Here is a 23864-nt window from a genome sequence, read left to right as displayed (position 1 = left end):
TTTTTTTAGGGTGAACCTCCGCTTTAATCTACATTTAATAATTTATTTGGTTAGGACTCCTTTGTTTACAGCCAATACTGAGACACATGATTAAAGTCCACCTCCAGTCAGCCTTTTTTTTCCAGTTTTGATTAGGACTTGAGAAGAGTAAAGACTTCTAAATATCACTGTAACAGCAGGATAAGGCCTCGTTCACGTGGCCAATTAGTGCCACTTACAGCGGGTAAAATAAGTATTGAACACGTCACCATTTTTCTAGGTAAATATATTTCTAAAAGAGGCTATAGACATGAAACATTCACCACATGTCAGAAACAACCCATGCAATGCATACATACAAAGAAACCAAAAATAAGTTCAGAAATGAAGTTATGTGTAATAAAATGGAATGCGACAGGGAAAAAGTATTAAACACGCTAACTGAAGTTTATCCAATACTTTGTACAAAATCTTTTGATGGTAATGACAGCTTCAAGACGCCTCCTGTATGGAGAAACTAGTCGCATTCATTGCCCAGATGTGACTTTGGCCCATTCTTCCACACAAATCTTGAAGGTTCTGTGGGCCTCTTCGATAAACTCCGATCTTTAATACTTTCAATATATTTTCTATTGGATTCAAGTCAGGGGATTGGCTGGGCCATTCTAGCAGCTTTATTTTCTTTCTTTGAAACCAATCGAGGAGTTTCCTTGGCTTTGTGTTTGGGATCATTGTTTTGCTGAAATGTCCACCCTTGTTTCATCTTCATCATCCTGGTAGATGGCAGTAGATTTTTATCAAGAATGTCTTGGTACATTTTTCCATTCATCCTTCCATCAATTATATAAAGTTTGCCACCACTCTATGCTGAAAAACAGCCCCACACCATGATGTCCCCACCTCCAAACTTCGCTGTTGGTATTGGAGTGATGTGTAGTGCCATTTGACCTCCAAACATGGTGTGTATTATGGCATCCAAAAAGTGAGATTTTGGTCTCATTTGACCAGACTATATTCTCTCAGTATTTCACAGGCTTGTCTAAATGTTGTGCAGCAAACTTTAAACACTTTTTTTTTTCAGCAATGGAGTCTTGCATGGTGAGCGTGCATAGAGGCCATGGCAGTTGAGAGCATTACTTATTGTTTTATTTGAAACAACTGTGCCTGCCAATTCCAGGTCTTTCTAAAGCTCTCCACAAGTGGTCTTTGGCTCTTGGAAAACTCTTCTAATAATTATTTTCGCTTCACCGTCAGAAATATTGAGAGGAGCACCTGGTCGTGGCCAGTTTATAGTGATATGTTTATGTTCTTTTTACTTCCAGGTTATGGCCCCAACAGTGCTCACTGGAACATTCAGATGTTTAGAAATCCTTCTGTAACCAATGCCACCAGTATGTTTTGCAACAATAAGGTTGCAAAGGTCTTGAGAGAACCCTTTGTTTTTACCCATCATGAGATATTTCTTCTGTGACACCTTGGTATTGAGACACCTTTTTATAGGCCATCAGTTGAGACTGAACCAGCTGATATTAATTTGCACTGATAAGGGGCAGGATTGCCATCTAATTACTGATAGATTTCAGTTGGTGTCTTGGCTTTTCATGCCTTTTTGCACCTCCTTTTCTTCAGGTGTTCAATACTTTTTCCTTGCGTCATTAATTTTTTTTTTTTACACATAACTTACATTTCTGAATGTATTTGTTTTGGTTTTCTTTGTTTGTATGGATTGTATGGGTTGTTACCAACATGTGGTGACATTTTATTGTTGATGGCACCTTTAAAAATATTATTACCTAGAAAAATGGTGACATGTTCACTACCGTATTTTACGGCGTATAAGCCTACTTTTTAACCCCTTAAAATCTTCTTAAAAGTCGGGGGTCGTCTTATACGCCGGTAACCTAACATCCCTTACCTTATCCTAAGACATGCAGAATCACGGCTGTCCATTTTTCAAAGCCGCGCCTCCTACTTCTTCTGTTCCGTGATAGGCGGAACACTCAGCTTCCCAGGAGACACTGTGTTTAGTGTCCGCCTATCACGGAGGCCCTCTCGTCCTGTGTTTAGTGTCCGCCTATCACGGAGGCCCTCTCGTCCTCGGACGAGAGGGCCTCCGTGATAGGCGAACACGGAACACAGTGCCTCCTATGAAGCTGAGTGTTCCGCCTATCACGGAACAGAAGACGTAGGAGGCGTGGCTTTTGAAAAAATGGACGGCCGCGATTCTGCATGTCTTAGGATAAGGTAAGGGCACAGCGAGTCTGGCATGTAATGGGGCACAGTCTGGCATGTAATGGTGGCACCGTGAGGCGAGGCATGACTAGTAAGAAGGGGGTAGTCTTATACGGCGAGTATATCCCAAAACCAACATTTTGGCTGGAAAATTAGGGGGTCGTCTTATACGCCGGCAAATACGGTACTTATTTTACCCGCTGTATCTCCAAGAATTGGTGGAAATTAGCAGTGGAGATCTAAGGTGTGAGAAATTAAAAAAGCCTGCACAAAATCCCACTGAAGAAATTTACCCTCACTTCCTGCTCTGATCGAAAATGAGGGGAAATCTCTTCAATAGGGACACAGACAGTAAAAAGAATCTATCCCTTCCCTGTCCAAAACCAGAGCTGGACTGGAGTTGGGCTTTAATAGGACAGCCACGTTGTGGTAAACAGTGTGCAATATCCAACAATCTTTTTATTATGAATACGAAAAAAATGGACAAAGCGTGAGCAGATATCAGCTATGCAAATAACTTCTAGGCAGCAAGAAGATTTATGGAGCAGACGGCAAGCACAACATTAATGGAAGGCCAAACTCATTTAGCTATTAAAATGCACCAGATACCTGGCAAAAGTTCCAGAAGCCATTTAAGTTTATGGCTCAGCTCACAAAATGGCTTCCCCGTTTGTGAGTATGTGACAGGAAAATAAGCTTTGTAGATATATACAGAGTATTACAGACAATGACTGACAGAAAAATATCATACAAGTCTTTACATCAACATTCTCTAGTAAAGCCCCCGCAGAGCTGCCATCTTCCTCTAACCTGGCGACGGTCTCTTGATAAGCAATCACACCACTATTACACTAATGACTACTTCACCTTTCTTTCTCCCGCTTACAGAGGGTCTCACAGGACCAGCCTGTGGACATGCATGCGGGCAGGAACACCTCACAGACCACACAGCGTGCAGACAATTCCTCACACGTCCTACTACAACCTATCAGGCAAAGACGCAGCAGCCAAGGAGTGGAGAGAAGGCAGAAATGAATGGCACAACACCCTTGGAATTATTTTTCTTTATAAAAGCAAAATAATCATTGGAATAATATTGCACAGAGGTGATGTCACATGTTGTGGGGTTATAGGCCTTTCATACATTGTGTGGGGGGTGCTTTTAATTAGGTGCAATCTATTTTTAGTAAATATATATCTCTATATATAGATTAATTTTTTATGTTACAATTTACAAAATATTTTTTTTGTCTTCAGATCACCCAACTTGGAAAAATACTTCCTCTTTAGGGAAAAGGGGGCTCTTTTTTTTACCCTCTGGGAGCAGTTTACATTATAGTATAAGGCTGGGTTTACACTTATGCAAATTGGATGCAGAGTTTCCCCGCATCCAATTTGCATGACAGGAGAATGTGATCGGCTCTCAATAGAGCCAGTTCACACATTTCCGGGGCAGCCATGGTCCACACTGCAGAAGGGTCCTGTGCGTCTTTGGCTTTGTTTCAGGTCCAAATTCAGGCAAAAGATTTGCCCCTAAAATGTTAAACAGGGACGCACCGGATCCCTTGCTTTGAGCCGCTCTGCATATAGTGTGAACCCAGCCTAAAGCGGACATATATTTGGTAGCTATGGTAACAGAATGCAAGAGCATACTGCATCACATAATTACAAGACATTTCCACCCACAACTGGGTTGTAGCAGTTGGGTGCTGGAAAATCTACTGGATAGATCTGTTCCAATTAGAGATAAGAGACCAGCATGTGACCCAGCTTGCCAACAAACCCAAACCTGCATATTGGGTTTGGCATCTAAAAAATTTTTTCCCTCGCCAGTGCTGGCCCTTTAACAGCTTGGTTCACACTGCCACAACGACTTTTTTTTCTGTAATGTCGAATCCAAATCACATCAAATAAGATGAGGATCCAACTTGGAGGCGACTTCCATTAAAGTCTATTGGCACAAGTCTGATAGAAGTCACCTTGAAGTAGTACAGGAAACTTTTCTAAAGTTGGAGCGACTTCAGTAGTGCCAATTAAGGCCTAATTCACACCTATGCATTTTGCAGATTTGCCCTACAGAACATGTTCCATAGGAAACCATGTTAAAGGGACTGTAGTGAAAATCTGCAAAATGCAAAAAGCACTAAAAATGCATAGGTGTGAATCAGGCCTAAGACAGCTCTCTTGACTAAAATGGGATTTCAAGGCACGTGAATCTTTAAAAAAACAAAAAAAAAACAAAACACAACACTAAAAGTTTCTGCAATCACTTTCCATAAACATCCTCTGCCAAACACTGCTCTCCCCCCATCCTGGCAAGCCTTATGGTCTTTCCAATTTAGAAATCAAATAAAATACCTCATATGAAAACAATAGAAAAAAAAAACAGCAGCATGTTATGTCATGTTAAAATTCTGCAAAGACATATATAAACGTACATATTAGAAAATATATAAGTGCTCTTTCTAAAAAATATATATATAGATTATTGTTGAGGTCTTCAGTAACTGATGTTTTACAGGTACAATACAAATATATGGCATGTACTTTGTGTGGAACGATAGGCTCCTTCAATGGTCACAAAATAACATTTCCGATAATTATGGATCCCAGCAGATTTCACTTTATCTGCACTGCAGTCCACTGCCATACTGGCTATTGTGTGTCACAGTATGGGATGGGTGGGAAGATAAATAGGAATAATACATTGAAGTGAGCGGACCCTTTTCTAATTTTAAAAGCCAGAATGCAGCAAGCGGAAAGGATGGAGGTTTAAGAATATGGTTTAAGTTCTCCAAACACAGAATGTGCCTCTTCTGTAGACATGAAAAGTAAAGGGGTAGTACGCCCACCAAGTGATATTCTGCTGCCAGTTCAGACCAACTGAGTTGTCCAACTACCCCGAGTAACATCTTGTTGCTTGCATACAGAGAACAAAGTAAACAAACTGTAGCCTTCATCTGGCTTTATCATCTTTGGTTATTTGCCGAGACCTTCGAAGCATATCCAGCTCACGTCAAGAAATGGCCTTGTGAGACGGTTATATGTAAAGGTCAAAATGGTGAGGTGCAAAAAAAAAAAAAAAGTACCAAGAACATCCAAAGTTCACCAGTTGTTCAGATACATATGTTCTTCTCCTTACTGTCATATTTAATGGCAAGATGGTGGCAACTTCCTTCAGAATCCTGTGCATTTTATGGACACATAGTCGCATTTATTTCCCAGAAATGGAAAGATCTTGTTGGCAAATAATACTATGAACATTTTCTAAAATGTGTCGGTTTAGTTCACACGTAGACTGGCTGGCAGCTTTCAGTTTCACCAGATTGTGTCCTACCGGTACTTTCTTCCCGCAGCTCTTCAGAAGGCAGCGCTTCCGCACGAGACGGCTTAGGGTAGCGGAATGGGTAACCGTTGTCATCAAAGAACCTGCGGAAAGTGAACTCATAAAAGGCATGTTCTGGGTGTTTGTTGTTGGGAGACATGAATATGTCCAAGGCCATTGTGCTGTCCCCGCTGTCGTTCCAGGGGCTTTCCTCATCCACCGGATCAAAGTTTGAAGTGTCCATCGGGTGACTGATTTTTGGGACATAAGGTGCTGGCTGCCGCCGAATGTCATTAGAGAAGTCCATGGTATTAAAGAAGGGGTGAGCCTTTATTTCATCAGCTCCATTCCTCCCCAGTCTGTTCTCTGCTGCACAACAAAGCTTGGTAATTAGATCTGTTGCTTCTGGGCTCAGGATAACCTGGTGGGGAATGTGAAGTGTGTTCTCCCAGTTTATTACCTACAAAACAATACAAAATAATTAAAAATTATAATAAATAAAAAAAAGGTAAAAAAGGATTATGGACCTCTTATCATACAACAATTATCTCTCTACCTGAAAGTCCCTACTTCAGTATGGACATAGAGCTGGAGGAAGAGTTGGCGGGAGCCTGTGCACCCACATTCCACTGAACGCAGCTGCAATACTTTGTAGGCTCATTTGCAGAATATAATGTATGTAAAAAAATTTATTACAAAATACAGGTGCGTTAATTTTTTTTTGCAAAAGGTGGACCTTGCTTTTAAGGGTTATGGGTATTTAGACAAAACATTTTTGTTTATTGTCCGCCTTCAATTTTTTTTTTCAAGAAGCCCTTAAGAGAATTTTTGGGGTGTCTGTTTTACAATTTTTAATCACAGCATCCTATGGGAAATGTACCCAAACTGCTATAAACGCAGCATTACAATGCAGCTTCATGGCCTATTCTGACTAGACATGTGCAATTCGTTTAGTTCCAAATGATTTTTTAATCCAATTTTTTATGAATTTAGACAAATTCGTTAATTCGGATATTTGTCGAAATTTGTTAAAAAGCCGTTTAACGAATTTTTCAGAATATTCTCAAATTTGTATATTCGTAAATTTTTTAATTCAAAAATCTGAAATAACAACTAATAACTTCACTATTACTGGTACTAACTATTAAATTATAGGTATTGGAAATTCCTTTCAAATTTGGCTGTTAGTGAACGTAACAAATACGAATTTATCCTAAGTTACGAATTATCCCAAATAAGAAATGCCTTATCTAAACTAATGGAACGTAACTAATTCATAAACAACAATAAAAACTTTTTTTATTATTGTTATTATAATTCATTGTGTTCCATTTGTTTAGATGCAGCATTCGTTATTTCGGATAATTTGTAACTTTGGATAAATTCATTTTCGTTATGTTGACTAACAGCCAAATTTGAAAGGAAATTCCAATGCCTAAAATATATTAGTTAGTTATTATTTCCAAGTTACGAATTTCGATCATAACGAATGACCCGGATAAAAAAAAACGAAAATGAACAAACTTTTCGGCAGTGCACATGTCTAATTCTGACACCTCTCTCCTACATGTAAAAATATGTATTTTTTTGCTAGAAAATTACATAGAACCCCCAAACATTATATATATTTTTTAAAGCAGAGGCCCTAGAGAATAAAATGGAGGAATTAGCAATTTGTTTGTGTCACACAGTGGTTTTTCAAACACATTTTTTTGGGGGACAAAATACACTAATACATTTTAATGTTCAAAAACACATGATAATACCCAATTGTTTAGTAAAATATAAAAGATAATGTTACGCCGAGTAAATAGATACCAAATGCTCTTCAAAATTGCGCACATCAAACTACATCAATTATTATCACCCACAGGCAACGCTTAAAAAGCTGTTACCACTTTATATTTACAAAGGAGGTCTGGTGCTAGAATTACTGCTCTTGATCTGATGTTCACGGTAACATCTCACATGTCTGGTGCAATCCCTGTTTACATACCAATGTGGGACCAATGCATGCATTCGCCTTTGCACGCATACACAGGGGCGCCTTTTTTTCTTCTACACATTGTACCTTTAAATTTTTTTTACTGTTCGTATAAGAAATGTACACATCCCTTATGACAGCAATAGGCAGTGACAGGTCCCCTTTACTGAGACCATTTGGGGTCTCCTCTGCCCGTAAAAGCTTTGGATTATACCAAGATCAGTATGATCCGATGCTTTCTACAAACCTCTTACGATTTGTTTACGACCAGCGAAACTGGAAGTGACAAAATACTTCTGATTTCTTAAACCATAAAAGATGATCAGGGCAGTTCCAGTCCCCAATCAGCTCTATGGTCAGCTGGCAGAACCACTGCCTACAATCTCAGGTTCCTCAGTGGGAAAGGAGAGCCCAGCAAAGTGGCGGCAGTGGGGGGAGGTGGTCTATTTAGCCGCTTGGATTGCTTTTACAAGAAAGAGCTCTGTTGGCTCTACAGAAAACAATACCAGGATGATGTCTGCAGCTACAGGCATCATCCCAGTATAATTACTCAAAGTCAGGCGAAATACCGGTACGTTGCATGGCATTAAGTGGTAAACGAAAACAAATGTGGCCTGAAGAACTTACCTTTAGCTGTGTTTCTGTTGGGTTGGATGCTAGGAAAGGAGGTTGTCCAACTAGCATCTCAAAGAGAATAACCCCCACACTCCACCAATCACAGAGCTGAGTGTATCCTGCAAAACATGAATAGACCAACTTAGCACAACAAGACAAAAATGAGTTCATCCATCTCTGTGAACTGAACCTAAAGTGTAGTGTGGTAATAATCCTACCTTCCCTTTAATATTTTCTGAATTTTTCTTTTTTTTGCAAATTATCTCATTTAAAATAGAAGCAAAAACATGCACAGCGCGAGCCGTGGGTACGGTAGCATAGTGAGGAAAGAAGTAACAAGAATACTAAATGGATTTTGGTATGACGGGCCATAGTTAGGGACCTACCAAACAGGCATATTTTAGAAACGCCAAGTATTGTGGAAATGCCTCAGAATATCATTTCCATTTTGGGCCAATCCCATATCTGATGCCATGGATTTAGCTTTGTCTTAAGACATGAGTGTGCTTATTCAGGACAGATGCACTAGTGGAGTATATACTTGGTATATAATGCATGGTTGTGTTTGTTTATTGTCGATGGTGATATTCAACCACTTATCTAATGTACAAAATCACAAGGCTCCATTTGCACTTGAGCTTTGTTTTAGGACAGGGGTGCCCAACCATTGGCAGTGGGGCCACATGTGGCCCTCGGAGCCCTCTGATGTGGCCCACGACCTCCTGCTCTGGGATGGAATAGAATACTGTTATTAAAGGTCAGTTATTACTAAAATCACAGTGTGTATATATGGGCATATGTGTTCTGCAGTGGTTACTGGGCTGCTTTCAAAATGACGCAAAGATGCAGAGCAGCGCACCTGCGGGTTACCTGCACTGAGCCAGACACATTCTGAAAATGCACCCAATATGCAGAATATAATAGAAGTCTATTGCAAAGTGCAGGAAAGCCAAAGGTACACTGTGTCGGTAAATCACAGTGCATCAGTGTGAAAGAAGCCTTGGGCCCCTTTTGCATGGTCAGTTTGACCCAATTGGACCCTCCATTCACCTCTAAGGAGTTGCAGATGTAAACCGACTTGTGTCCTACCTCCAATCCGATCCGCAAAAAAGAAAAAAGAGAGAGTATAGTGGGCTGTGTCCATGTCAGCTCTGCATATGCAGAGCAGGCATGGACCTGCCATCCGTCCGCTCCGTTTATTGTGGCCCATGACCGGTTACCAAGTCGCTTAAGTGGTCCAATCAGGGAGCGCTGCACCGTTCGTGCATGCGCAGTGAGTGCCCAGCTGTGAAGCCGAAAGCTGTCACGGCCGGGTGCCCACAGTTGCAGTGGAGGTGCCGGCGGTGAAGGGGGAGACCGGAACGAAGCTCCCAGCGGCACGTGGACCAGGTAAGTGTATGTTCATTAAAAGCCAGCAGCTACACTTTTTGTAGCTGCTGACTTTTAATAAACATAAAAAAAAGCCTGGAACTCCCCTTAAAGCCCATTTACTTCTGATGTTGATACTACTTGTGTGGGCAGTTGGCTCTGTACATAAACTGCTTTTTGAGAGAAAATACTTTTTTAGCTTGCTTTTGGTTTTCCTTCTGCCAGTTCCAAACAACACCTCCAAATACAGGCATGTTTATTTAATGGGGTCAGATGGCTCATCTCGTCCTGTTCCAGGTACCTAGATGGAGGAGTTCTTAAAACCGCTACAAAGAAACAGCATGACCTCTGTATCACTCTTCTCATCTACATGAACATAATCGGGACATTCAAGAGCTAAATCACGAGTGTAGTGTGTCTAATCACTTCTTTTCAGGCTCCCTGCAGCCAAAGTTAATGAAATACTATTTTTTTTTTTTATTTGTAAAGATTTTTATGTTGTTTTTAGTAGGATAAGTGATGGTCTATAGATAGACTTATCGTGCTTAGCCCTCTTGACCTATACTAGACCACCTTCCACCAACAATAACACGGGGGCAGAAGATGGTAAAATGGGTGATGCCAAGCTGCTTAGGGATCAGAACATTTAAATATAGAAGCTTCAATAGCCAAATAAAAATAAATGAAAGACTGCTTAACCCCTTAACGCCCGCCACACGACTATTTACGTCCGCAGAATGGCACGGACAGGCAGAAGGACGTATATATACACGTCCTTGCCTTCTAGCGGGTGGGGGGTCCGATCGGGACCCCCTCCGCTGCGTGCGGCGGGTTCCCTCGGGGAGCGATCCGGGACGACGGCGCGGCTATTCGTTTATAGCCGCTCCGTCGCGATCGCTCCCTGGAGCTGAAGCACGGGGAGAGCCGTATGTTAACACGGCTTCCCCGTGTTTCACTGTGGCGGCGTATCGATTGAGTGATCCCTTTTATAAGGGAGACTCGATCGATGACGTCAGTCCTACAGCCACACCCCCCTACAGTTGTAAACACACACTAAGTGAACACTAACCCCTACAGCGCCTCCTGTGGTTAACTCCCAAACTGCAACTGTCATTTTCACAATAAACAATGCAATTTAAATGCATTTTTTGCTGTGAAAATTACAATGGTCCCCAAAATGTGTCAAAATTGTCCGAAGTGTCCGCCATAATGTCGCATTCACGAAAAAAATCGCCGATTGCCGCCAATAGTAGTAAAAAAAAAAAAAAAATAATAAAAATGCAATAAAACTATCCCCTATTTTGTAAACGCTATAAATTTTGCGCAAACCAATCGATAAACGCTTATTGCGATTTTTTTTACAAAAAATAGGTAGAAGAATACGTATCGGCCTAAACTGAGGAAAACATTTTTTTTTATATATGTTTTTGGGGGATATTTATTATAGCAAAAAGTAAAAAATATTGCATTTTTTTCAAAATTGTCGCTCTATTTTTGTTTATAGCGCAAAAAATAAAAACCGCAGAGGTGATCAAATACCACCAAAAGAAAGCTCTATTTGTGGGGAAAAAAGGACGCCAATTTTGTTTGGGGGCCACGTCGCACGACCGCGCAATTGTCTGTTAAAGCGACGCAGTGCCGAATTGCAAAACTTGGCCTGGGCATTTAGCTGCAAAATGGTCCGGGGCTTAAGTGGTTAAAAACACCTGGCAGTTTGGGGGATTAATTCGAGTCTAGTACCTAGTTAATCCCCTCCTATTGATGGTGAGAGATACTTATTTTTTTTAAACTGGGATGCCTCGAGATTCTGTATAAATTTAAAGGCTGTCATAACTGAAAGAAGTCTGGCAAATGCTGGATTACATTCAGGCCAAAAAGGAAATGCCCATATACAAGTCTATGAGGACTTAATGTGCAAGTGCACACCTGATTAATTCCTCAAATTGTCATGTTGACAATGCCAGCATCATCCATAAAATCCCAATAGCCACCTCATGATCCTCATTTCCTTGGATCTTCTGAATGACCCTGAATCTGAGCCAAATACATCCAGGCCGGTGTGTTCTCTGGTTCAGACACCTCTCTGATCCTGCTTTAGCCTCACTCCCACTCCAGCACAATTGTGTGTCCAAGATGGGATAAAACGTTTACTGATTCTTTGTACTTGCTGCCTGTAGTTGCACTCCAGGTCCTCCTACAGTAAGGTCTTGTATGGCTTAGCCTTATGGTTGCAGCTGATCTCTTTTTACACCACTCACCTTTGCGCAGGAGGACTTCAGGGGCAATGTAATTGGGAGTCCCTACTAGCGAGTGAGCAAGACATCGATGGTGCTGTCTCTTAGCTCGCTGTTCCAATGTCTTCAGTCTGTCTCCACACCTGCAATTAGACACGTCGTCCCACAGCTCACTGGGTTCCATACTGTCCTGCCGAATGTGGTTCCCTTTAATTAAAGTTACAAGAAAGGAAATATGTTAATTATTTTTTTATGGGTTAAAGGTAGACGTGTATTCAAATTTAAATTAATTAGATATGTAGAACCTACATTGCTGTTAAAACTATGATGCATCTTTCTCTAGTTTTCTCTATTTTCAACAGTTTTCTCACAATAACTAATAAATTTAAAGGGGCTGTAAAGTCGGAAGTTTTTTTAAATTTTAAATGCATTCTATGCATTAAAATAAAAAACCTTCTGTGTACATCAGCCACCCTCATACTTACTTGAGCCCCATCTCTTTCCAGTGATGTCCACGAATGCCTCGGCTGTCCAGGACTCTCCCTGCTGATTGGCCAAGACACATGAGCAGCGCCATTGGCTCCCGCTGCTATCAAAGTCAGTTAGCCAATCAGGCGAGGGAGGGGGCATAGCCAAACAGCGGCCTAAATGAGATGTTTTGGCAAGAATAAGCTTGGAAACCGGCAAAAGATTCTGGGTGAAAGTCTTAGGCCTGGTACACACTTATCGATTTTTTTTTTCGTTCCACTCGGAAAAAAAAAAAAACTTGAAAGCTCCGGTCGGAGCCACTGTACTAACAGTCCAACGTTAGTAAAGCAATCTCCCTCGCTGAGCTGTTGTATTCCCCCCCCCCCCCGAACACTCCAGTCAGCACTCTCAGCCATGGGTTGAGAGCACCAATTGGGAGCCGGTCGGCTGCTGGGTTTTCAGCATGCTTGTCCGACAGAAGCCGGCCAAACCCCGGCTTCTGTTGGACCAGCGGACAAAAAAAAAACAAAAAAGACCTCCACCGGACACTGCAATGTTACTCCACATTGGGGTCTGCATTTTACTTTGTGTCTTTAAAATGGAAGATTGCTGAACAATGCAGAGAACACCGTGATTGGAGGCAAGATTAGTCACATGGCTGAAACGTCTTATGACAAGGCACGAGAACGAGAGAGATAGATAACGAGAGCGAACGAGAGAAATGAGAAGAGATAGAGAACGAGAGAAATGAGAAGAGATAGAGAACGAGATCGAACTAGAGAGAATGAGAGCGAACTAGAGAGGGAGAGAGCGAACTAGAGAGGGAGAGAGAGAACGAGAGGGAGAGAGAGAGAACGAGAACGAGAACGAGAGAGAGAGAACGAGAACGAGAGAGAGAGAACGAGAACGAGAGGGAGAGAGAGAGAAAGAACGAGAGGGAGAGAGAGAGAGAACGAGAGGGAGAGAGAGAGAGAACGAGAGGGAGAGAGAGAGGGAGAGAGAGAACGAGAGAGAGAACGAGAGGGAGAGAACGAGAGAGAGAGAGAGAGAGAGAACGAGAGGGAGAGAGAGAGAGAACGAGAGGGAGAGAGAGAGAGAGAGAGAGAGAACGAGAGAGAGAACGAGAGGGAGAGAGAGAACGAGAGGGAGAGAGAGAACGAGAGGGAGAGAGAGAACGAGAGGGAGAGAGAGAACGAGAGGGAGAGAGAGAACGAGAGGGAGAGAGAGAACGAGAGGGAGAGAGAGAGAACGAAAGGAGAGGTGGGGGGCTGGTGAGTGAGGAGAAAGGCCGGTACTTGTGAACTGGGATCAGTGCCCACCGAAAAAGAAAGAAAGTCTATATGTATGCATGTTCTTCCCTTTGTAAAATTTCTTTCTGGTAACTCTACTTTCCTCTCACAACCCAAAAATAGAATGGCAAATAATTGGATTCCCCTCAAACTGACTGTAGTGCATATAATATGTGTCTATTTCTTCTAGCTATATGTGAATATATAAAACAAGTAAATGCAAAATATATACAGCACATAATTTCAACCACCTGTGCAAAAGACTACACATCCTCACATATTTTATTTTATTGTTTTATTGCAATCCCCTCACTTACTATCCAATGACAATGGTTTCACTAGATAAAAAAAAATCTGCAACAACAATGCCAACAGAAATATTTCCTTTTTTTTGTTGGTAGAGTCGGTACTGATCCAACTTTGAATATGTTCCCTCGTTTCTGGTTCCTGGTATACCAGGGGAAAGAAAAGAAAGGAGAGAATTTTTGATAGATAGGTAAAGAAAGCAATAAAAACCATTATGCCCAACCTTTCTGCACTCTTACCCTGCCCCCACCCCTCACCCATACAAAAATAACATTTATGGAGTTAGGCATTCATGGTTCTTTAATAGAAGCAACCTGAATCAAAAAAAAAAATTAGACCTGCTTCAATAGGAATACAGTTATCAGGATGGAAAGGTTTGCTAAAATAGCATTAACATCTGCTGAGATAATGTGGCGTCCCACAGAATAAGGAACAGCTGAAATATATACTTAATAGCATTAGGCTTCCGCCACAATTGTGCGATTTCGAATGCGACCTGTACACGCTCTGGCACTCAAGTTGCATCAAAGTAGTACAGGAACCTTTACAAAGTTGCATGGATTTGAAAGTTTAATTGAAATCAATTGCCTGCAACTTGTCATGCTAATTTATGTGTACAACGTTGCATGACGATTCGCATGGAGCCTTACCCATCAGTCTGTTTTCGAGGACAGGCTTTTCACATTAATGCCAACTAACCCCTGAGCAGAGAGGACTATAATGTTTATTTCAGAATGTGAATTGGAAAACATGGCAACCACAGAAGAACCTACCTTTCTGGTAGTATTTAGAGTTATGTGTCCACCTGAATCCCGTACAAAGACCAAAGTCCGTTAGCTTTATGTGGCCATCCAGATCTATAAGGATGTTATCAGGTTTGATGTCCCTGTGAATAAACCCCATCTTGTGGACACTCTCAATGGCCAGAGTGAGCTCTGCGATGTAGAACATGGCCAGGTGCTCAGGAAACACTTCCATTCGAATAAGTAGGCTCATCATATCTCCTCCCGGGATATAGTCCATCACAAAGTACAAGTTGTCTTTGTCCTGGAAGGAGTAGTAAAGCTTCACTACCCACTCATTGTCGGCCTCCGCTAGGATGTCCCTCTCAGCTTTGACGTGTGCCACCTGGTTTCTGTTCAACACGTCCTTTTTTCTCAAAGTCTTCATGGCGTAAAGAGCTTTGGTGTCCATTTTACTGGCAAGGCATACTTCACCAAAGGCACCAATGCCCAGAGTTTTAATCTTCACAAACAAAGACTTGTCCATTTTGGCTCTTTTTAGTCTGTTGTAGTTGGATTCCTTTTGGTATAGAATTTTCCGCATTTGCTCTTGGACAACTTCACCGAGACCAGCCTACAATTTACAAAAGACATTTCATAAAAATGAGTGCTAAAAAAGAAAAACAATAGTACCATTTCACCTTGGTTCACACTAGAAGAGTGTTTTTTTGACATGTGTTTACACATTTGCACATGGAATTTTGGCATGCATCTATATCGACACACACACACACACACACACACACAGTTTGACAAATCCCAGGCATCGGAATTGGCATCCTGGCGCCTGGGTTTTTTGTCAGCTCATTCATTGTCGGCACCAGGCGTTTCTGCATTTCCGGGTAAGGGTTACATACCGATCACCAGAATCATTGGCCCGGGACCCGCTGTCGGAGCGAGTGACAGGACAGCAGGGATGTGCTGGTTTTTGAAAATCAGCACATCCCAAACAGTACCCTAGGCCAGTGTTTCTCAACTCCAGTCCTCAAGGCGCCCCAACAGGTCATGTTTTCAGGCTTTCCATTATTTTGCACAGGTGATTTGATCAGTTTCACTGCCTTAGTAATTACCACAGCCATTTCATCTGAGGGAAATCCTGAAAACATGACCTTTTGGGGCGCCTTGAGGACTGGAGTTGAGAAACACTGCCCTAGGCACACAGTTAACTATTTAATTGCCCCAGATGTTAACCCCTTCCTACCCAGTGTCGTTAGTACACCGACAGTGCATTTTCTTAGCACTGATCACTGTATTAGTGTCACTGGTGATGTCAGTGGCAGAATGACCGCCATACTATCACAGTCCCGGCTCTAAGTCACTGATCACCACCATTACTATTTAAAAAAAAAAATATACACTTATTGGGATTTTTGTTACCATACACATGTAGCAGAATACATTTGGCCTAAATGTATCAAGATTTTCTTTTTATGGAATATGTATTCTAACAAAAAGTGAAAAATACCGTATTTTTTTTTCTAAATTGTCAATCTATTTTTGCTTATAGTGCAAAAAAATAAACATCCCAGTGGTGATCAAATACTACCAAAAGAAAGATCTATTTGTGTGAAAAAAATTACATTACATTTCATTTGTGTACAGTGCTGCATGACCGCAAAATTGTCAGTTAATGCAGAGCAGTTCCTTACAGCAAAAAAAAAACAAAAACCTTTATTTAAAGCCCCAAAACATCATGGGCCAGATTCACAAAAGAGATACGACGGCGTATCTCCTGATACGCCGTCGTATCTCTGTGTTCCGCTCGTTCTAACTATGCGACTGATTCATAGAATCAGTTACGCATAGCTAGCCCTAAGATCCGACAGGTGTAATTGACTTACACTGTTGGATCTTAAGGATGCAATTCTAGGCCGACCGCTAGGTGGCGATTCCATTGCGGTCGGCGTAGAATATGCAAATGACTAGTTACGGCGATCCCCGAACGTCCGCGCTGCCCGTCGATCTAACTTTACGTTGTTTCTGTCGAGTTACGCCGCGTAAAATTAGGGCTGAGCCCTAGTTGTTCTAAGCCATGTTAAGTATGGGCGTCGTTCCCACGTCGAATTTTAAAAAAACACGTCGTTTGCGTAAGTCGTCCGTGAATGGCGCTGGACGCCATTTACGTTAACGTCTAAACAAATGACGTCCGTGCGACGTCATTTAGTGCAATGCACGTCGGGTAATTTACCCGACGGAGCATGCGCAGTACGTTCGGCGCGGGAACGCGCCTAATTTAAATGGTTCCCGCCCCATTTGAATTAGGCGGGCTTGCGCCGAGCGCATTTACGTTACACCGCCGCAAGTTTACAGGTAAGAGCTTTGAGAATCAGGCACTTACGCTGTAAACCTGCGGCGGTGTAACGTAAATCAGATACGTTACGCTGCCGCGGACCAACGTAATTGTATCTGAATCTGGCCCCATATTCCCGATAAGTGCCTGCTGAACCATTTACTTGTTGAGAAAGTCTCCCGTTCGCTTTGTATTGCTTCCTTTGCATAAAATCCTTGGTGTTCCCCTACTTTCCTATTAAAACTGACCACAATAGGCAGGAGAGCACTCTGTGGTCAGTTCCCTAGCTATGCTTGGAACTCAGTGTGCTCTCCTCCATAGATCAGATTTGTCTTTGACATGCCCCCGCTGCACAGCCTTTCACGGAGAAGCTCAGTGTGCTCCTGCTTTTCCTCCCCTCAGCTGTTATACAGCTGAGAACAGAGGGCATGTAAAATTATAAAAATACATTATAAAGCCTTTTTTTATATCTATACAAAAATGTTTTGCCTTTCATATAGATTAGGATTGGCTTGTTTTACAAGGTTATCTTTTACAATCACTTAAAAAAAAAAAAAAAAACCTGTCTCCTATCTTCTTTAGCCGGTGACTTGTCCTTAAGGTTCCCCTAACGGGGAAGTTCCTTCAAGGACTGCGCAGGCGCAAACTTGCCAACGGAAATCTCCGAACCTCGCCCGGCATCCAGGCTCATTCTTTAACATCCCCGTGGATTGGAGGATGTTAAAAAAAGAGCTAGGGAGCGGAGCGAGCCGTCCGAGCGAGGACGTGAGGCCGACTGGCCACTTTCCTCGAAATCCACGTCGCCCTGGATGCCGGCCGAGGTTCGGAGATTTCCGTTGGCAAGTTTGCGCCTGCGCAGTCCTTGAAGGAACTTTCACGATAGCCGGAACCAGCTCGGCAGATCACCGGCTCCTAGGTTCAAAGCAAAATTTGTCAAGCCTTGACATAAGGATTATATACGCGAATATATGTGGTGTATATTTGAATTTATGATGGGGTCTTTTTTCTTCTTCATGGAAATATTTATAGCGCAGTTTTCCCTAACATTGTCTACAGTCAACTTTAGTCATAGGAAATAAAGCACAGAAATAACAGTAACCTGCTTTTGTTGTGCTTTATTTAGACCTCAAAGATGGAATAAAAATGAAGGGTTTCAAATCAAAGTACAGCCTCACACACAAGAGAACCAACTTGTGCCAATTATTCCTAATCAGCAAACGAAAACATTTTAGGATCTTCCGCACCACGCAAACATCCTACACCTCTAGAAATATGCAGCACGAACAAAGCGCTGACTGACCGCCTACCGCCATCAGTGCTCATGACTTGTATTGAGCCCTACGCAGTGCAGGCAAGCTGCATTCACTATCAGCAGGGATTTGGGTAAAAATAGAGGTATAATTAGTGTTACAAAAATATACACAAGCCAGTCATTCAGCTGTGCAGCTAAAATCGTAACCGCTATCGCTATGGGGCAAGCTGAGAATATTCTTACAAAGAAAAGCAAAACATAATATCATACTACTTACTCATATAAATAAAATGTTCAACAATCTGAAGCCCAACTCCATCCAAAACTATATTTTATGTCACAAAGAAATTAAGCGATTGGGAATTTTCACAATGTAGCCAAACACAATGGAAAAAAGCACTTTTTCTTTTGGCATTTCGATTTTCTTTTTTTATTGCCCTTTGTGTCTTCATTGCCAGGTGATGCCAATCTCCCTGTCCTGGTGGTTTAGACAGACAAGGTAAGAGGCAATCCTCCCAGTGGGGGGGACAGACGGCAATAATAAAACAAAGACTGAGGCAGGCCTGATTCATACCTATACAGGTTACAGTTTGCATATTTCATGTGCATTTTGCATTTTTCAATACATGTTTTTGATCCATTGAAGTCTATGGAACCAAAAACCAGAAAGGTTCCATAGACACATATGAAATGCATAGATGGTGAACATGACCTATAAGAAACCATGTTATATGGACTGTAGTGCGTTTCTGCAAAACTGAAAATGCACAGGTATGTACCAGGCTTTAGATTTGGCCTTAAATTGTAAAGCTTAGTTTAAAGGGGTTGTAAAGGTAAAACATATTTTTACCTTAATGCATCCTATGCACATGACACCTGACAGCACCGCCCCCCCCACCCCCCGAGCCCCCGTTTTACTTACCTCTCCACTCGAAAGTCCCGTGCGCGTTCTCGTCATCCTATTCGGTTCCCAGCCTGGCCGTCGATTGCCCAGGCTGGGCGGATTGATAGCAGCGCAGCCATTGGCTGGCGCTGCTGTCAATCACAGCGGATGACGCGGCTCGCCGGGGGGCGGGCCGAGTGATACAGTCGGCGGCTATGGCCGCCGCTGTATCACGAGAGCGTGCTCGCAAAAGCTTTCCACCATGCGAGGGAGCTCGCATGAAGGTGGAAAGCTTTTGCGAGGAGGAGCAGAGTCAGCCGCCGAGGGACCCCAGAAGACACGGATCGGGGCCACTCTTTGCAAAACGAACTGCACAGCGGAGGTAAGTATAACATGTTTGTTATTTTTAATCAAACATTTTTTTGCCTTTAGTGTCCCTTTAAGTAAATATTGAAGCCTGTAATACAACGTAATATAAAAATGGGATTTGTCCTTCACTACTCTCATACTATGTTTTGAGAAATCTTCTACCCTGCATTAACTAAATGCGTTTATTGACTCTTGTGAAGAATTCCTCTTCAAGCCGGACAATATTTGGTCTCCTATTCTTAGGAGTAATAAACCGCTGGGATACTGGAGTGCGACTCATTCCTTAGGGCGCTATTTTTAATAATTACTGAATAGGGAATTTCATTATTTTCATAAATACAAACAGAATTGGAGGCAGAGGGAAAGCTTCAAGAATTCTGGCTAGATTACTCTCTCCACAGCTGTTCACAGTATAGTCAGAATTAGACTATCTGGAAATATGTGGAGCAGCAAAATGCCACTAAATATAGTAAATAAATGACAGCTTCTTCTAATTTTAACAAAGTTGTATTCCTTATTGGTGCCCATGATCTGTCTATGTGTCTATCCTAAGAAGCTCTGCCACCTGCTTCTATTACCGCATACATACCAATGTCTGATCAGTCACTATACTGCATGAACATTTAAAGCCATTTTAACTTTATACATCCCTAAGCCCAATGAGAATAACTTCGAGGCATTGTCATTCAAAAAAAAAAAAAAAAAAGGTAATAAAAACACACCTGAATACAGGCATACCCCATTTTTAAGTACACAATGGGGTTTATTTACTAAAGCTAAAAAAATACTAAATCAGGCTCACTTCTGCATAGAAACCAATGAGCTTCTAACCCCAGTTTGTTCAATTAGGCCTGGTAATAAAACCCGGAAGCTCATTGGTTTCTATGCAGAAGTGAGCCTGATTTTGTACTTTCTAGCTTTAGTAAATAAACCCCATTGTGTACCTAAAAGTGGGGTATGCCTGTACTTACAACAGCTTCAAAACCCTGCAACTTGTTGGCGCTATATAAATCCTGTATAATAATAACAATAATAATAATAATAATAATAATAATAATAATAATAAACTACCCTCCAATACGATCCACCTAAGCAGAAAAAGAAAGATTCCCTTCCTATTTTTTTTATTAGTGGACCGGGAGGTAGGCGGGTCTAAAAGGACACAAATGTGTTTACAACTGCCTGTCTATAGGAATGCACTGTCCCTCTGATCAGGTCTGTCTGAAAGACCGACAGGTGGCCCTGATCGCATCATCCGTGTGAAAGGGGCCAAAGAGATGCACTTCCTTTGCATAGCACTCATGCCCTAAAGAAGAATTAGGTTTGTAACTTATTTTTTTAAATGGGTCCCCAGGAGCTGTTAGTCATAATGGCTTGTATGATCAGGCTATCAATGCATTATGGCAGACATACCTGCCAAACAATCACCTCCAGCGACATGTCGTCAGTGCTCTCGCTGGTCACCAGCGCTTCAGTCTACTCCCAGTCTTTGGAATGTTTAGCCACCCAATTGGCTAGGCTGCGATAGCGTCACTCCCATGCAAACACACGGGCACACAGGATTCACATCTTTATGGAACAAAGAGCTGTGCATGCATGGCTCAGTGTACATTAACGCTGACAAGGAAGGGAGAAGCAGTTATGGCAGAAAAGACTAATAAGTTCTCTTCTGTCATAAAACTCCTGCTTGTCAGCCTGTTTTTTAGGTTATATTCCCCTTTAAACTTCCTACTTTTATATCTGCAGTGTGAGACACTTTGGGGGTTATTTACTAAAGCAAATCCACTTTGCACTACAAGTGCAAAGTGCACTTATATTGCATTGAAAGTGCACTTGGAAGTGGAGTTGCTGAAAATAAGGGGAAGCTCTGCTGATTTTATTATCCATTCATGTGCAAGCTAAAATGCGGCAACGATTTAAAAAAAAAAAACACCCGATTGTGCTTCTAACAACTCGCCTGATTCTAATGTTAAACATTTTTTTTTGGGTGAACCCCCGCTTTAATTCATTGGCAAGTGCAACAGTAAGCAGCACAGGATTGACACCAAAATAAGGAGGAGAAGAGAGGCGAGTAAACCACTCAAAGAACATCTTATTTTCAGTGAAAAGAATACAAGATGTTTTGAGAATAGACAATGTCTTCCACCAAAATGTTTTTAAAAATCAATATACATATAAAAGAGAACAAAAAGCAATTACCTCTGCCATCTCTTGTTCCAACTGTAACCTTCTATTGATCTTTTGCTGATAGGTTTTCAGGATGTTCTCCACATGCTGTTCCATGTAGAATTTAAAGGCAAAAGGAGAATAGCTTTTAATTCTGGATTCCCTCTTCTCCTCGTCTTTGCTATTTTTACGCACTGGTACAGGAGATGTCTGAATCTGCTTTTTGTCCTTTCCAGATTTCGTGGTCTTGGAACTCTTGCTTGCTTTCTCACGTTTTACTTCTGCACTGGCTTCCTCTGCTTGGTTGCAAGTTACATTATCAACAATACGAAGGTTCTGCTCTACACCTTTACTTAAAGAGTTCATATCATGCTGTTCGGAGCTGTTCTGGAGAAAAAGATGCTTTGGATAAGGTGGTGGTGGAAATCTCATGTCCTGGTTGCCATAATCCACTTCAATCCCATAAGGACCTGGCCCACTGACAGATAATGGATGTGGCTCATGCATCTCTACATTTTCTGCCATCTGTGCTTGTGATGCTAGCCATCCAGGATGGGATGGACCAACGGCTGTCTGAGGCTCTGGTCTAACCACCCTCATGCTCTTCACTGGCTGGAGAATCTGGGTGGCAGTAACAGTAGTGATGGTATTAAGTGAAGCCATTGTTGGATCAGGTTTGCTTTGAGGAGTTTGCCGAAGTTGCACCTGTTTAGACTGTTGGTGGTTATTGAAAGAGTTGGTTCTGCTTGGTACTTGGGATTCGGTTCTAAAAGAGACATGTTGTCGTGGAGAAGTATCTATTCCAGGCCCCTGAAGAGAATCACGGCGGTGCTGGGTATTTGACCATTGGCAAACACCACCCATATCATATATATCCATGTTTAGGCTATTCTGTGATGGTGGAAAAGGATTCTGTGGTGTGTCAGGATACTCATTTCCATAGGGAGATCCCCTTGACATAACCAGCATCTGGTGAGAGGAAGGACTTGACTGCTTGTGGTGAGGATGTGGCATGTAAAGGCCTCCTGGTGCTTGTTGATATGTATGACCTGGGCTAGTTTGTGGCACTGAACCTTTGCCCTGAATATTTACATAATTGCTTTCTTGTTGCATTTTGTTTTGAAATGATGGGGTTCTTTGGACACTGTATCCCATAGGGTCCCCCTGGACAATAAGGTGCTGTCGGCTATAATGGGGACTGTTTGAAGAATGGGATGGCTGCAAGGGTAGACCTTGACTGGTGTGGTTCCCCATAGTGTAAGTTATTGCAGGAGACTCAACACCGGTGGCATAAGCCTTCTGCTGATGTTGGTGGCTTCCAGGAGAGTTGTGTGCTGGTTGCCTCTGTGATGGTCCATTCATAGCCCCAGCCTGGGGACCAGAGAGCAAGTAGTCCATGTATTGCCGTGGTACATCATTAAGCACATTGGAACCATCAGCAGGAAAGCCAGGTCCCTCGTATGGTGGATTATTAACTGGATGATATGGTGGAAATGGTTCACTTGGTCCTTCAAAACTTGATCGATGAAGAACATTATTTGGGCTTGTGCCTTTACCTTTAATATGATAAAATGAAAAAGAAATATATCAGATATAAACAGACAAGATTTCCATTTATTTAAGTTCTAGATCAAAATGAGAAAAATCAAAAATTTCCTCCCATTATCAAATTCTGTTATTTTCTTTAGTCACCACCTTCCTACCTTTTTAATATGCTGTTTTTTGCTTATGCAGACTCTAAATATTCATGGTGACAAAGTAGAATGTTTATTGAAGGAGTTGCAAAGTCAGAAGTTTTTTTTTTTATCTTAATGCATTCTATGCATCAAGATAAAAACCCTTCTGTGTGCAGAAGCCGCCCCAGCAACCCCTAATACTTACCTGAGCCACATCTCTGTCCAGCGATGTCAACAAGTGTGCCATTGGCTTTCGCTGCTGTCAAAGTCAGTCAGCCAATCAGGAGAGAGAAGGGGTGAGGCCAGGCCACAGCTCCATGTCCGAATGCACACAGGGACCTGTGACTTGGCTTAGGTGCCCCCATAGCAAGCAGCTTGCTGCGGGGGCACTCAATTTTTGGAAATTTTTTAGGCATTTTGCCAAGGCATCCCTGAAGAAACCTCAAGGCACCCTGGTTGAAAAAGGATGCTGTAAAGCAGGGATATGCAATTAGCGGACCTCCAGATGTTGCAAAACTACAATTCCCATCATGCCTCTGCCTCTGGGTGTCATGCTTGTGGCTGTCAGAGTCTTGCTATGCCTCATGGGACTTGTAGTTCTGCAACAGCTGGAGGTCCGCTAATTGCATATCCCTGCTGTAAAGCA

At 42.0% G+C, this 23864-nt stretch overlaps 1 protein-coding gene across 2 annotated transcripts in view; it reads right to left on the bottom strand.

Annotated features, from left to right (window-relative positions):
• Nucleotides 1-4602: 4602 nt before the first annotated feature.
• LATS2 (large tumor suppressor kinase 2) overlaps nt 4603-23864 on the bottom strand; it is an 82196-nt gene continuing 62934 nt past the window's right edge. For both annotated transcript variants that reach the window (XM_040340530.1, XM_040340531.1), the window contains 5 exons: nt 21576-23098; nt 14574-15156; nt 11762-11944; nt 8148-8254; nt 4603-5996 (listed from right to left, as the gene is read on the bottom strand). In XM_040340530.1, the coding sequence (XP_040196464.1) occupies nt 5499-5996; nt 8148-8254; nt 11762-11944; nt 14574-15156; nt 21576-23098 (2894 nt within the window). In that variant the 3' untranslated portion in view covers nt 4603-5498. The remainder of the gene's footprint in view (nt 5997-8147; nt 8255-11761; nt 11945-14573; nt 15157-21575; nt 23099-23864) is intronic.

Source organism: Rana temporaria, chromosome 2 (genome assembly GCF_905171775.1).
Source record: "Rana temporaria chromosome 2, aRanTem1.1, whole genome shotgun sequence".
NCBI lineage: Eukaryota > Metazoa > Chordata > Amphibia > Anura > Ranidae > Rana > Rana temporaria.
This window is presented reverse-complemented; position numbering and strand designations above follow the sequence as displayed.